This window comes from Solanum pennellii, chromosome 7 (genome assembly GCF_001406875.1).
Source record: "Solanum pennellii chromosome 7, SPENNV200".
Classification (NCBI taxonomy): domain Eukaryota; kingdom Viridiplantae; phylum Streptophyta; class Magnoliopsida; order Solanales; family Solanaceae; genus Solanum; species Solanum pennellii.
In genome coordinates, this window is record NC_028643.1 from 74990805 (window position 1) to 75005764 (window position 14960).

At 34.2% G+C, this 14960-nt stretch overlaps 2 protein-coding genes and 1 long non-coding RNA gene across 4 annotated transcripts; 2 read left to right on the forward strand and 1 right to left on the reverse strand.

Moving 5' to 3' along the window:
* Positions 1 to 3829: 3829 nt before the first annotated feature.
* On the forward strand, positions 3830 to 11867 carry LOC107025877. 2 transcript variants are annotated; one of them, XR_003579131.1, is made up of 9 exons: positions 3830 to 4063; positions 5026 to 5275; positions 5633 to 5756; positions 7495 to 7841; positions 7925 to 9689; positions 10165 to 10421; positions 10931 to 11033; positions 11471 to 11517; positions 11595 to 11867. XR_003579131.1 is itself a non-coding variant. In XM_015226651.2 (8 exons), the coding sequence occupies exons 1-7, from the start codon at positions 3975 to 3977 to the stop codon at positions 11000 to 11002; spliced, it is 2904 nt and encodes a 967-aa protein (XP_015082137.1). In that variant the 5' UTR covers positions 3830 to 3974; the 3' UTR covers positions 11003 to 11033; positions 11471 to 11867. The 2 variants fall into 2 exon arrangements, 1 of the variants encoding a protein (XP_015082137.1); XM_015226651.2 differs by having other exon boundaries at positions 11471 to 11867.
* An 817-nt stretch (positions 11868 to 12684) lies between these two features.
* LOC107024124 (CASP-like protein 2A1) lies at positions 12685 to 14348 on the reverse strand. The gene is made up of 3 exons (XM_015225025.2): positions 14022 to 14348; positions 13324 to 13441; positions 12685 to 13189 (listed from the first exon to the last, which is right to left on the reverse strand). Exons 1-3 carry the CDS (start codon positions 14234 to 14236, stop codon positions 12914 to 12916), a joined length of 609 nt encoding a protein of 202 aa, XP_015080511.1. The 5' UTR covers positions 14237 to 14348; the 3' UTR covers positions 12685 to 12913.
* On the forward strand, positions 13082 to 14057 carry LOC114078104. Its single transcript, XR_003579650.1, has 2 exons — positions 13082 to 13217; positions 13302 to 14057. It is a non-coding gene; the product is annotated as an uncharacterized LOC114078104 (long non-coding RNA).
* Positions 14349 to 14960: the final 612 nt, after the last annotated feature.

Genomic DNA, 14960 nt, shown 5'->3' on the forward strand with positions numbered 1-14960 from the left:
CTCAAAGGCTCTCTCTTAATTATGATATTGTGGCATATGAAATAAAAAATGTAGTAGCAAAAGTTTTTTTTTCACTTAATATTTAGTACATGTATTACGGTTACTATTGTAGCTATGTTCGTCATTGAAAAGTTTCACATTTGATGGCTCAAGTAATCTCAAATAGTAATAATTAATTTCATATACAATGAGACTCAATTCTAAAACATTTAGTTAAGAATAAAAGATTACTTACTATTTTAGTGTAACCTTTATTAGTGAAATGAACTATAATATAATAAATCGAGAGATTTCAAAAAAAACTCTTAAAATTATGTCTTGCGGGGGGGAGGGGGGGGGGGTTTAAATTTGAGTTTGAAAAAAAATAAAAGTTAACACCTAGCATTAATTTTGTTATTATTATTTAGAGTAAAATCCTAAAATTTGAGGCTTAAAATCAACTGGTCCGACTTTTTCATAATATATTATTGGGCAACTTTCACATATAGCAAACATAAATTTCATATGTGTATGTTATAGCAAAGTTTGCATAATTGCACTCCTTAACAAATATATAAATGTATAATTCGCTATACATATACAATTGAAGCGAATTGTATAAAAAGAAATGCATAAAACGAGAAAGAGAAAGAAACTTGGGCAGATAATTGCATAAAACGAAGTGTATAAAACAAATTGTACAATTATAAGTCTATAGAAATATTATATACAATTTGAATTTGTAATATGAGAAAGAAAGAAAGGCAAAAGAGACTTTGGCAGGTAATATACAATTGAATTGAATTGTATAAAACGAGAAAGAGATAAATTATATACAATTTGAATTTGTATAAAACGAAAAAAAGAGAAAGACAAAAGAAACTGGGCAGGGGAATATTTTTATTCTATAATTATAAGTGTATAGAACGAAAATATATGTATTTACGTGTGTGTATATACAATTTTCTATCGCTTTATACAAACAGAAACACAATATATAAATTTCGTTTTTGTTTGTATAAGCGAGAGAGGCGAGAGAGATTAGGGAGAGTGGTGAGCGAGATCTAGGAGAGGGGAACAAAAATATATGTATTTATACAATTTCCTCTCGCTTTATACAAAAAGAAATAGATTTATACACTTGTGTTTGTATAAAAGTGAGAGGAAGCAAGCGAGAGATGGAGCGAGAGAGGAGAGTGGCTAGCGAGAGTTTAAGGGAGAGAGGTGACTAACAAACAGTTTGCTACGGGGCACAATTAAATCAAAGGATGATTATAACAATTAATTTGCTATTATATACAATTTTCCCTATACTATATACACGGTTATGTCAAAGGAATATATCATTAGGGTATATATTGTCATTTTCAATTACATTAATAAATATATCTTTTTGTTATTTTCTTGATGAAATTACACAAAATTGAAAGTTAAAAGAACAAATATACAAATAATAACACGTTGAGCCTGATAGAACTACAAAATTATTTTAAAATTAAATTCTAAATTTTCTCTAGTGCTGCTTGTATATTCGAATCATATTGAAGTTTTATACAATATTATATAGTCTTTATTTAACTATATTCATGAGTTTGCAAAATTTAAATAGCACATAATGATTTTATAATTCATCACGAAAAAAATTTGATAAATAATTTAATTAATTCATAAAATATATTATAATGGTTTTATAATTGATTAACACGTAAAAAAATTGATGAATAATTTAATTAATTCATGAAAATATTAGTAAAATTCAAATAGCATATGGTGATTTCATAATTGATCAGCACGTAGAAAAATTGATGTATAATTTAATTAATTCATGAAATATATTAATAAAATTCAAATAGCATATGGTGATTTTATAATTGATCAACACATAAATAAATTGATGGATAATTTAATTAATTCATGAAATATATTAAATTGGCCGAGTTACGATCAATTGATTAGCTTTAGTTATTTTTGTTGAAATTGATTTGAAAAAATCTCGAAAACATTGGTAACAAAAAGTATGCAGGATTCAAGAAAATTAAAAATACAATTTAAGAAATTATTTGGTTCATAGGTTAATCATGCAAAGGATTATAATGTATTGATTGTTTAAAGGTGTGAAACATTGGGGGGAAATTATACATTTAATATTTCAAATGACATTAATAGTTATCAGGTACACGGTATAAATTACAATAATAATATCAATAAAATTATCAAAAATTTGCACGTAAATATGAAGAAAATAAAGTATTTTAAATGACATCAATAGTTATCAAGCACATGGTACAAATTACAATAATAACACCAATAAAATCATTAAAAACTTGCACGTAAATATGAAGAAAATAAAAAATACGTAAATTCTATGCTATCTAACAGAAATAGAGTAATAATTTTCAAAAATAACTTGAACGTGCTTTTTAAAAGATTTACTCAACTCTTAAAAAGTAAAAGGAGTTTTCACTAAATTATTTTTAAAAAGTAAAAGATGTTTTCACTAAATTAATTTTAAAACTAAAAGGTGTTTTCACTAAATTATTTTTAATGAAGTAATTATCTAATGTAATTTTTAGTTACGTAACACCTTGCATATCCAAATAAGGATAATTTTTTAAAAGATATTAGATCTTTTAAATTTATATAATAGTATTTAGTTTGAATTTATTTAAGAATACATTATAAGAATAACAAGTATAATATTATATTTGTGTTTTATAGTTACAATTTTCTTATTTGGGAGCTATAATTTGTTATGGAGTATCTGATTTATATAAAATCACAAGCATTTGACTCACAAGTATTTGATTTGTATAAATTGGGCGTTTGCTTTTATGAAAATTACATTATGTATATTTTTTCTGTTAGCCGTGAGCGATATTTAAGAGAGAAAAAGAAGAGAGGAGAGCTAGAGAAATCAAAGAGTAGAGAGAGATAAATTGTATATTTATATGGATTAAATTATATATATATATATATATATATAACAGTTATAATAAGAACATCTAGTTTCGTTACATTAATCATATATTTATATAAAAGAGAACTATAGACTCGCTTACATGGCGCTACCACAAATAAAGATTCTTTTTTAAATTTATTTATTTCCAAAAATAGTATCCCCTTTCATGGAATATTGTGATTTTTGTGAAGAAAAAAATTGTGACTTTTATGATAAATTTTGACCTTTCCGAAGGGTTGTAATTTTTTCAAGGAGTTGTGACATTTACGATAAAGCATCATAAACATTTGTTGACACTACCCTCCTTTATTTTCTATGAATAAAGAAATTTCCTCTCATTGTTTATAAAATTTTAATTTCATTTTTTTTGCACAAATAAATATTCGTGTACTTTGTTCCTGTTGAGTCACTTACTACACCATTGTATTTATATCAATACACCGGTGAGTAGAATTGTTCTATTCTGAAAGGATCCGTTATCAGATAGCAGAGATATATAATTTTCTTGATGGGACATTGCATATTAAGTGTGATCTATCGGATAGCAGAGATATATAATTTTCTTAATGGGAAATTGCATATTCAGTGTGCTCAATTTTTTCTTTCTATTTCATTTTATTTTTACAGATCTTGATATATTTGTTTATAGTCATTAGTTTATACTTATATTATTAATATAACACTTCAAAATTTTGAAAAACTACTTTACTTTAATAAAATATTATTGACGACATAAAATACGAATATTACTGAATAATATATAAACTTAATAAAAAAGTTCAATAGCATGCAAAGCGCAAATAATTTACTTAATTTTAAAATAAATATGATTTATTTCACTTGACGTAATAAATACACTCCGTCACACATAACTCCAAAGTCCAAAGGTAACATAAATGTCACAGCAAATTCGAAACTGAAAAAAAAACCCAGAAATTAGTCGTAAAGCAAACAAGTATAGCTCTCAACACCATCACCGAAAGAGAGAAAACCCACCATTATACACGCATTTTCACACAGTAGAAGGTGAAAAATCATGAAGGAAGAAGCTATAAGCTCTTCCCATGATCCTCAATTGCCGCCCAAATCATCGTCTCCTCCCCCTATCCCTACACCTGCTGCTAGGTAAACCCTAAAACCCTAGCTTTTCAACATTTCCCCCAATTTTTTTGATTGCGTTTGTGCTTTGAGCTTCTTGTATGCTGTTGCTTTTGATTTGCCGCTTTAATTTCGTTCTAGGGTTCTAAATTGGAGTAATGTTGTTCGGAATTTTAATCCGGCTGGTTAATTATGAGAACACAGATTTATAGGTCAACCCCTTTTAAGTCTACTTGCCATTCAGAGAAATTTCTATGTGGAGCTTAGGCTTGTTCATTAATTTGTTATGTTAGACAAGTTTTTTTTACTTATTTTGTTCTTTTTTCTGGTAGAAAGTTATTAAGAAATGTTACCAGTTTCAAAAAAAGTATACTCATTTTGAGCGCTGCTTGTCTAGCTGTTGTATTTATTATTTACCTTACTGGTTTGATTCTTGATGCTTCATTCATGTAGGCTGATGACACTATTTATTTTTTTTTTTGCATAAATGGTGAATTCCACAGTTTAGAGTAGTGTAGTATTTGTCTGAGTATGATTTCCGTGTGATTAACCACGTCTGAATAGGGTGAAATGTATACAAAAGGAAGGTGTAGTCTTTTGTCTATGGGTTTAAAATGAACCCAAACCCATAACTTCTGGCGTGGAGTACAGTATATATCTGATTCCATAATTTTAACAGTAAAAGTTGAACCCATTAAATTTAATTGCTGGGTGTCCACAAACTTACAAAGGCTTAATCCCAAACTAATTGGTTTGTACAATATAGTACAAAGGTTTAATATAGTGCAACCCAATTAGTTTGGGATTGAGAAGCTGTTGATTTACGTATTGATCTTATTTCTGCATGAGATGTGTGGATGGAAGGGTCTTTTTCTCACTAAAAGGAAAAGGTGTAGATTAGAAGGCACTAGTCAAAGTTGATTGTTGTCCTCCAACATTTTTAATCTGTTAGGTCAAAAGTGAATTAATAATTGATTTTTTTGATGCAGTTCCGTAGGGGCATCATCTCCTGCAGTTCCAACAAATGCTGGGGGCACAGATTGGTTTGCACAAGCACAGGGTTCAAAAGCAGCTTCACTTTCCCGTATTGGTTCACAGCCCATGTGGACTTCAGTTAGCAATAGTGCTGGTGGTTCTGCACTAGGATCATCACAACCTTCATGTAGACCATGGGAAAGGGGTGATCTATTGAGGCGTCTGTCCACTTTCCAACCCACAAACTGGTTTGGGAAGCCTAAGGTCTGGCTGAAAGATTCCTTTTGCATCATTTCTTAATAATTGCATGATCTGTTGAATCCCACTTTTCCTAACCACAGAATTCCCAAAACCAATACCTGTATGTTTCCATTTCTTGGCCTGTTTTTCTTGTATGCTTATTGGGAGCTTGTTGCGAGAAATTGCATGACATAGATAAGAGATACATTTTATGTTAGTTTGTCCCAGGGTTAGGATGTGGTTATGAGCACAAGGATGTTTACGTGATAGGGTTTCTATAATTATGTTTAAGATTGTTTTTCTTTCTTATCAATTCATAAATTGTCCATCATGGTGAAGTACATACTTTGCACAACTTCTACACTGCAATTGTTGACGCAGGCTTCAAGCTCACTGGCTTGTGCTAGAAGAGGCTGGGTGAATGTGGATGCTGATACGATTGAGTGTGAAGCTTGTGGTGCTAATCTGAGATTCGTTTCTTCTGCAACATGGACCTCTGGTGAAGGTAAATTCTTGTTTTCATTGACTATAAGGCTTTATTGGTAGGTGTTTTAGTTAAAATTTTGCTTCACTAAGATACTTCTCAAAATAATTAAATTGCTGATGCAGATATCATGTTAAATTATTGTGGAGTATGACCAGTGCCAAAGAATCTGACATAATATTAATATTGTTTAAGAGGGTTCTATAATATGAAGTCTTTCTCATTTTTTGATAGTCACCAGACTGGACAACAGGGAATCTTCGGAGTTTTACATTTAGTTGAGTTTCGGTCATTCGAAGTGGTATAGTTGGTCAGCAAGTAATCTAAACGAAAGAGAAACGAACAAATCGTGACTAACATCCTCAAAATTATTTCGATGAGATATCTTTGTGTCTTCTCTTCAAAAATTTCCTAATTGTGTATTTGAGGGAGGGAGAGTAGAGCATTGCATATAGAAAATGTTGTGGATCTTGCAAGAATTGTTTCCTTTTCTCTCTTCTCCTACTTCTATTCTTCTAGTTGTTCTCTTTCTTTGTATGTGCTCTTAAATTCTGCCTATCTATGTTTTTGCTATTCTCATTATTTTTCCAGTCTCAAAACAGCTCTAAAGTCTAAAGAAGTCGCGTCTCAACAATGTACCTCTCCCATATTAGATCATTTTGTCCCTGATGCATTGTAGAAGTTATTTCCCTAAGTTAATCTTTAATGCAAGATCCTACTTTCAGTTGCATTGAAACCAAGGCTCTTTCCTCTGTCGCTTTCTGAGTTATTCATGGTGATACTTCAATGAAACTCCATTGTGTAAATATCTGGTTTACTTTCTGTTCTGTTTGTTTGGGAATATTTTATTTACTTTTCATATTGGTATGTTAGATTCAGCCATTCTGTTATAGGAATGAGGCATTGCTAAAGCCTTTTCCATCGAGGAAAGAGTTCAGTTGGAAGAACTCTTAGGTGGATCATAAAACATGAATGATCAATATAATGTGTAGCTTGTTTTCAGCTCTAACTAGGATTTAAGTACAAGAAACATTCATCATAAGGGCATTACTTGGTTCAGAAAGTAAAATGTATTTTGTATCCTTCAGTGGTGGCATACTTACCCTTCTATTTCTCTTTGAGTTGACTGTTTAATTAATGGGAATTTAAAAAATGCTAGTTTGTAAGTTTATTTTGTACTTCAGGAAGCTACATGATTCAACTGTCCCACAATAACATATGGACAATTGCAGATTACTCCTTGTTTATTATGTGATTGTTAGTTATGGGTTTTATCCACCCTTTTTGTGCAAAAATCATTTTGTTCCTACTTCCCCCCTTTTCAGTGTGATCTGTTTAGCTCTCCATAATTTCTGTTAGTGTCGGATAAAGTTGCCGTAAGTTTGCTTTTATTCTTATTTATTCCTATGCAAGGAAGTGGATATAGTTTTCTGCTAGCCCCAACCCCCAATTATGTATGAACAGAAGTAGCTGTAGCAGCTTTTGTTGTCATTTGAATTTATATTAACCCATTTTCTGTGCCAATTATGCTGGAAGAGCAGGACCATACGAACTGTATTCTTGCCTTTTTTGCAAAGATAAACCATATTGGAAGAGACGAATCTGATTATGCTTGATACTTTATCCTATATCATTATGATACTTCCTTTTAATGTGTTCGTTTTCTATGAAGAACTTTGGTATCATCAGTGTGAGTAGTAAAATTGTTGCTTCACACATTTTGAGGAAACATTTCTCATCTGTTAGTTATTTTTGATAGCTGATATCGCGGGGGAAGAATTTGCAAAGAAACTTGATGAAGGGCACAAGGCCACTTGTCCTTGGCGAGGAAACAGCTGTGCAGAAAGCTTGGTCCAGTTCCCTCCTACACCACCATCAGCCTTAATTGGTGGTTATAAGGATCGATGTGATGGATTGCTTCAGTTTCCTTCACTTCCAATAGTGGCTGCATCTGCAATTGAGCACATCAAAGTCTCTCGAAGTCCAGAAATTGATCGCCTTCTAGCTCAGTCACAGGCTTTTGGTGGGATGGAACCTATCTTTAGGTTAGAGATTATGTCAGGAACTGAAACCAACACAGAAGATGTCTTCCTTGTATACTCTCGTGTAAGAGTCTCATTTCATTTAAATTGCTAAATATTGTAACTTTGTTATTGAGTTCTGAATAGATAGAATTCTTTGCAATTTAGGCTAATAAGTTGATAAGCCTATGCGGATGGGAGCCAAGATGGCTTCCAAATGTCCAAGACTGCGAAGAACATTCTGCTCAATCAGCTAGGAGTGGATACTCCATTGGTCCCACAAAATATCACACTTCTCTGCAAGATTTTGGCCATGGAGAAAATGTATTGCCTTCTTCAAAGAAAAAAGTTCATAGTAAGAACGAAGCTGTGGGTCCCAGGTCTAAAGGTGAATCTAGGTCGCCTTTATTGGATTGTAGTTTGTGTGGAGCCACCGTGAGAATTTGGGACTTCCTCACTGTTGTCCGTCCTGCTTGCTTTGCTCCAAATAGCAATGATATCCCTGAAACAAGCAAGAAAATGGCATTGACACGTGGAGCAAGTGCTGCTAGTGGAATCAGTGGGTGGGTTGCTGCTGATGGTGTGGAAAAGGAACAGACAGAGGACCTTGATGAGGCTGCAACAAATGAAGTGGGAAGGTCTTTGTCAAATATAGGAGTAGATCTGAATCTCACAATGGCTGGTGGATTATCCTCTTCACAGGTGAACATGGATGCAAAGCCTGAACAATTCGAAGATGGACATAAACGAAGATATCCAGTTACTGGGCAGCCTTCAAGCAGTGAAGTTGGTGGTCAAGCAGCTTCATATGAATCTCGAGGCCCTAGTTCCCGCAAACGAAACTTAGAGGAAGGTGGAAGCACGGTTGACAGGCCACAATTGCCTCTACAACCGGCTGATAGTGTTGAAGGCACTGTGATAGACCGTGACGGAGATGAAGTAAATGATGGTAGTCAGTACTCAGCTGGTCCATCAAAGCGCCCATGTCAGTCTGATGCCTTCGGGACCCACCATACTTCATATGGCAAGGATTCATCAGGTGCTGGTCCTAGCCTGTCACTTGGTTTTGAGATTGGTACAAGTGCTCCCAAAGATGATACCTTTGGCCGAAGACACGAACAGCTAACTGGTGTGCCCTCTACTCGAGACTCAACACATGTTTCATCTGTTATTGCAATGGACACAGTTCACGGTACAGATGATTCAATGGAAAGTGTTGAGAATCTTCCCGGAGACTTTGATGATGTTCATTTCCCTTCTACATCTATGTTAAGAAGTGCAGACCCAGTGGAAACTTCAGAATTGAACTACAGTAACCAAGCACAACAAAGTACTTGTCCGGCTGTGGTCAGGAGTGCTGGTGAAATGGGTGTAAGTAGCACAAATGATGAAGAAGTCGTGAATGCTGATACTGCCACTGCCAATGTGAGGGATGGCCCTAGCTTTGGAATCAGTGGAGGAAGTATTGGAATGGGTGCTAGTCATGAAGCTGAAATCCATGGGACAGATGCTTCAGTGCATAGAGCAGATAGCGTCGCTGGTGAGGTAGAAGCGGTTGCTGAAATTACTGAAAATCAGGGGCAAACAGGTGAATTTGCTCCAGATCCAGGACTTATGGGTGACTATGTCCCTGAAGAGGTGGACCGTGGAGATCCTAATGGTGATAGTCAAGATCTGACGTCTCGTTCAGTGGGAAGGGCTGATAGTGGCTCAAAAGTTGTTGGCTCTGCCAAAGCAGAATCCATTGAAAGTGGTGAAAAGAATTGTCACGTGCAACCTATGCTCCCAAATAGTCCACACCCTTCTCTTTCTTGCAATGCTGTTGTATGTTCCGCCCATGAAGCATCCAAAGAAGAAGTTACTCAAAATAATGCAGCAGCTACTGATGATTGTGGATTCGTTGAGTCAGACTATATGCTAGCAAATGGAACAGGTAACCTTCATGCTTGAGTTTCAGGGTATCAGTTTCTACTGTATGTTACTACCTCCCTTCTTTCTCTCAGAGACCTGTTTGAATGTATGTGCAAAAGCACTTTGTATTGATTTAAAAATGCAGCTACATTGGGAAGTTTCTATATTCTGGTAAATATCTCATCTCTCATTAGATAATAACATCACAAAATAGACTTCATTCAGCTTGGAATAGTTAAACTCATATTCAGGTTCAATGCTGGTAATGTTTCATACTGATGCTTACTGTGATTGGATTCAGCACAACTCGGGTGGAACTTACCATGGAATTAGGCATCGTTTACCTTTCTTGATATTCCTTGATTGAGACTTCACCTTTTTTCATTTTAGGCATCATTGCTTTTATACTTTCAAGTATTTTTTTTCTTCTTTTATTCAGGTTTTACTGATTTGGTTATTCATAGCTTGCTGAAATGATGAAAACGAATGTTATTCAGGGCCTCCTATTGGAGAAAGCAACTACGAAGAAGCTGTTGAATTTGATCCAATTAAGCATCATAATTTTTTCTGTCCTTGGGTTAATGGAAATGTTGCTGCTGCTGGCTGCAGTAATAGTGGCAGTTCCTCTTCCAACTCTGGTGCTATTGCTCTCTGTGGTTGGCAGCTAACATTAGATGCTTTGGATTCTTTCCAGTCACTTGGACATATTCCAGTCCAAACTGTTGAATCTGAATCAGCTGCATCTCTGTACAAGGTAGTTGATTTTACATATGGTATTCCCAGCAATGACAATTCTTTTTGTGGGCTTTGTGAAGGAGAAGTAGTTTTCTTTTGTTGTTTCTAATATGACCGGGGTTTAAAATTCTATGGTTAATTCGCTAAATATCTTAACTTGATGTATGAACTTGATTGTTAACAGATGAAAAAAGGAAATGCATGTTGTGGTATCATGTGCTGTTACTTGAAACTTTCTCCTGCCAAGTGATTGCTTTCACAAATAACAAGTTCTCTGGAAATTGTTTCGCTAGACTCAAATCTTGTTTCTTTTTATCTGTATCTAGATTAAAATCTTGTTTGTTTTCTTGAAAGGATGTGGAAAAATCTCTTCCCATAGTCCTCTCAAACCATGGAATTTGTTGTCTCTTTGAATAACCACCCCTTTCAACTTTATAGCTCCAGGGGAATTCATTTTCTTTTTGGCCCGTTGTTTTTCAATCCATTCGTTGATTTCTGAGGCCAAGTATCTGATACAAAATTTCGCAGGATGATCATCGTGCACCAGGTAGGAAGCTCTTGGCGCGCCACTCTTTTAGCAAACATCATGGACACAACTGAATGTGAAAGTAGGCGTGAGACTTGCAATCTGGTATATTATGTTACTTGCATTCTTCTTATGACATTTGAGATCCTCTACTGTTCTACTGCATCATTTAATGGATATAGCTTACTACAGTAATCACTATCACCAGTAACAGCGTCTATTGAATTGGCCGAACACACAATATGCTGCCATAAACTGAGTTCAATCTGGTAGCCTGGTCGTAGATTCTACCATGGTGCCCGTCTCTCTCGGCCTATAGAGTCCTCTAGAGTTCATTGGTCTAAAGAAAAGGTATCCCCAATAATGAGAGAATCGATTGATGTAGTATACCTGAGTAAAGACTATCCATTTTTTTGTTGCTGGAGGCACTTGAGTGATTTTATGACTGACACATCAATCTTATACCAATTAGATAGTGTTTGAGAAGGCGTTGCTTCATGTTATTTGTTCCATATTTGACTATTTTATCCTTCTTTTATCAGGGCTTGAACCAGCAATGTTGAAGTACCCCAATGGTCAGCTTTGCAGTGTATGTCAATATACATCAAACTGTTTTCTTTCATGGTGACTCATTGTTGTCTCACTAAAGATGAGATTCTGTTACAGCTGGTTATATATGCGGAGTTGTGAAGGATATTCTAGCTATATTCTGGATTTTCGTGGATTCCCTTGCTTTTCTTAGTTCGAACTATTAATAATGCCTCGAATGAAGAGGCTGATTTAGTTGAGGATACTTTTCTGTTTAATGATTTAGTAGGTTTGGCTTTTCAGACATCCTGAAATTTGAGACGATGAAGTTGAGCGAGTAATGCTGTAAACTTATAAATGCTCAAGCCCTATTTATATGAAGCATTTTGCCAGCTTAGGCTCTCCTTAAAAGTTGATTTATTTTTAAACTTACCGTATTTAGACATGGCCATCCTGATGCTGTTAGTGATGTTTTTCTGAGATGCAGTTGGATAGCATACTTGGTCCTTGATACTGAGGATTTACAAGTATTTTCTTGATTGATTTCGAGTCTTTGCATCAGAGGATCTGCTCTTTGGTGTTGGATTTCGATCTCATCTTTACAAAACTTGAAGATTTCCTTTGTCCCAATTGGTTTGGCAATTTCATTTATTGAGGGTAAATATAATACATTCCTAAAGCTAAATCAAAAATTATTTTCATGTGTTAGTTGAAGTCCACTCTTAAAATCTTCTAAGCTTACTTTCATGTGTTAATTCATTCGACTTGATTAGGAACAATTACAACATATCTTGATGTTTAGTTTGCGTGAACCTCTACTAATTCGTATATCATGATTTCGGTAAATATAAAAATCACTTAGTATTTTTTACCTTTAATAGTATTTGAACTGGAAACCTCGTACGTTTTCAACCTACTTTATTGAACTCCAAACCACACTATTGGGTAAATAGAAGTTGGTCTCATGAATTTGTTTGTAGTATATACTTTGAGAACTTTTATACACTCTCGGAGGCACAAATTTGAGACCTTTGATGAAAAAAATAGAGTAACTTAATATTTCAAGACCTTTGATGGAACAATAGAGTAACCTAAATTCGTGCTGGCAGAGAGTGATAGATATTAAACGGAATAGTGGATGTTCAAAAAAGCTGGCTCGAACATTACCATCATCCACCTCTTCATTGTTTCCCTTGTTTACCCATTCACCAGCAACAACAAGGACAAATTTACAAGAAAACTTGTGGGACCAAAGAATGATTTGAAGGTCACAAATTTACCAGATATGATATTTCAAGACAAACAACATCCTTTTCATGAAGAGAAAAAAGAAAAGAAAAAGTAAAGCAACATCCTTGATTGTACCTAATTATCTAATTTATTAGCATTAGCCGTGTACATGATATAGTAAAACCAACACCAACAACCAAAACAAAAGAGGGATCAGTTTCAAAATCTCAATAGTTAGCAATCTCAATTCCCCCTTTGTTGTTGTACGATCCAACTGGTGGTGCATCATACTTGCTAAAAAGCCGATAAGACGAAAGCAACGAAAGCCCTGCATAACAAAGGCTTACTATAAAAGTAATGGACACAGATGCTGTAGCTTTGTGGCAAAAACCTCGAAATGAACCACATGATTCACTCCATGAAACTTCTGGATCTCCTTTATATGCTAAATACATCACCTCCGTCGATACAGCTCCAGCAGCCAGTATTGCATATGTCAATAACTACAAAACACAAGTGAAAGCACAGCAGGTTCTGTTAGTTCAATTGAACCTTATTCCATTTTTCTCGAACTATATAATTCATATAACCAAATGATTCAAAATGTATGCATAGATTGATATCACAAAAGCGGAACCTGATCAAGGAGGAAGAAAGTCCAGGCTCTAGACATCGTTATGGGACGAGGTACGACTGCTACAATTGCTGATAAAAGTGAATAACCTGCACAAATTCCATTTGCATGTACTAAATACCTGCAGTAGATTCAAAGGTTAATTTTCCCCCAAAATTCACAAATTTCTTCAATAAGTTCACAACTAAAACTCAATTTCCACAATTTTCAAATCAATAACAAGAGAATTTAAGCTCTATGCATTCACAGTCTTAAAAATAGTTACATAATCAGATCACTAGTAAAGTAATTTCAAGTAAATCATAATGATAAAGTTTAGTAATATTCCAATTCACCCACTATTACAAGGAGAATCATTGTTAGATCCTTTTTCTCCTTATTATAATATGCTTAAAATTCTCTCAAATTATCACACTATTTTATTTTCCGCATAAAGTCAAGAATCTCTCGAAAATAGCTTATCTGTCTCTATGAAATAGTAGTAAAATCGGTGTGTATATCAATCTCTCCGGACCTGGGTTATAGAATTTCACTGGATATGAACTCAAGGGTAGTTCCGTCTAATTTAGGGCTGGCCAATGTCCAACAACACTAGGCCACATGTAATATTAATGTCATAAATAAATACTATTTCAACCATAAACGATGCCAACCAGGAATCGACAGAAGAGGAAGACGAAAAAAAAAAGAAGATAAATTACCTAAAGGTTCCAAGATCAGAGTAAGTAATGGAACCATAATCATTAGTTTGTTGATTTTTGAGCATAATAACAAGAGCCACAACACAAAGCCCCATAGGCAACAAACGCAGCATGGTCTCAGCTGTTCTCATACTGCTACTACTTTCATTGTCATCTTCTAATTCTCTCTTTTGTAGTGGACTACTTCCAGCCATATTTGTACTACTACTTTTCATTATGTAATATTGTACTCTCTTTTGGCTTTTTGGCTTTTTTTTTTTTTCTTTTTGTTTCTAAGAAATAATTTTATTGTAAGGGAAGAAATTGGGTGAATGATAGGTAGCACTACTAGTACTTATGAATAATGCAACTTAGCTAATTAAAGGGTGTTGGGGTAGTTGGAAGCATTAAATTGGATCAATAAAGATTGCCACACTTTTCCATGCAAGCCAAAAAAATAAAGGTCATCAAAGTGATGTATCCGCATTCCGTATTCATATCAGAATTTGATTAAATTTAAATTTGCCTTGAAAAATTTCATCCCTAACAAACACGTCTGAAACTTAACTCGAATCTTTTAAATAAAAATAAAAAAATATTTACTACTTCATCCGTCTCTCTTTCTTCATTTAGTGTGTTTCCCCTACACGAAATTCTTTGGGAATAGATTCAAGAACCAAGTTTTTGCCACATGTACAAGTGTGAGCACTCCATGAAATAAGAGAAGGGTCCCCAAATAAAGATCGTGATGCATCATTAATAACAGATAGTATTAAATAAATAGTATAAAATAATATTAGTATTTACTGTGTACTAATCCTAGTCCTATTAGGATTAGTACTCCTTAATTCTAGTCCTATTAGGATTAGTACTCCTTCCTATATTTCCTATATATATCTCCCATGTATTCCCTTAACACTTGAATACAATCAATATTCCTTCATGGTATCAAGAGCCAGA

Coding starts and splice junctions, on each gene's coding strand:
- LOC107025877 (XM_015226651.2), top strand. CDS start 3,975: ATGAAGGAAGAAGCTATAAGCTCTTCCCATGATCCTCAATTGCCGCCC. Junction 5,757..7,494: donor AACATGGACCTCTGGTGAAG/GTAAATTCTTGT, acceptor TATTTTTGATAG/CTGATATCGCGGGGGAAGAA. Junction 9,690..10,164: donor TATGCTAGCAAATGGAACAG/GTAACCTTCATG, acceptor AATGTTATTCAG/GGCCTCCTATTGGAGAAAGC.
- LOC107024124 (XM_015225025.2), bottom strand. CDS start 14,236: ATGAAAAGTAGTAGTACAAATATGGCTGGAAGTAGTCCACTACAAAAG. Junction 13,442..14,021: donor TCTGATCTTGGAACCTTTAG/GTAATTTATCTT, acceptor AATCTACTGCAG/GTATTTAGTACATGCAAATG. Junction 13,190..13,323: donor CTTTCTTCCTCCTTGATCAG/GTTCCGCTTTTG, acceptor TGTGTTTTGTAG/TTATTGACATATGCAATACT.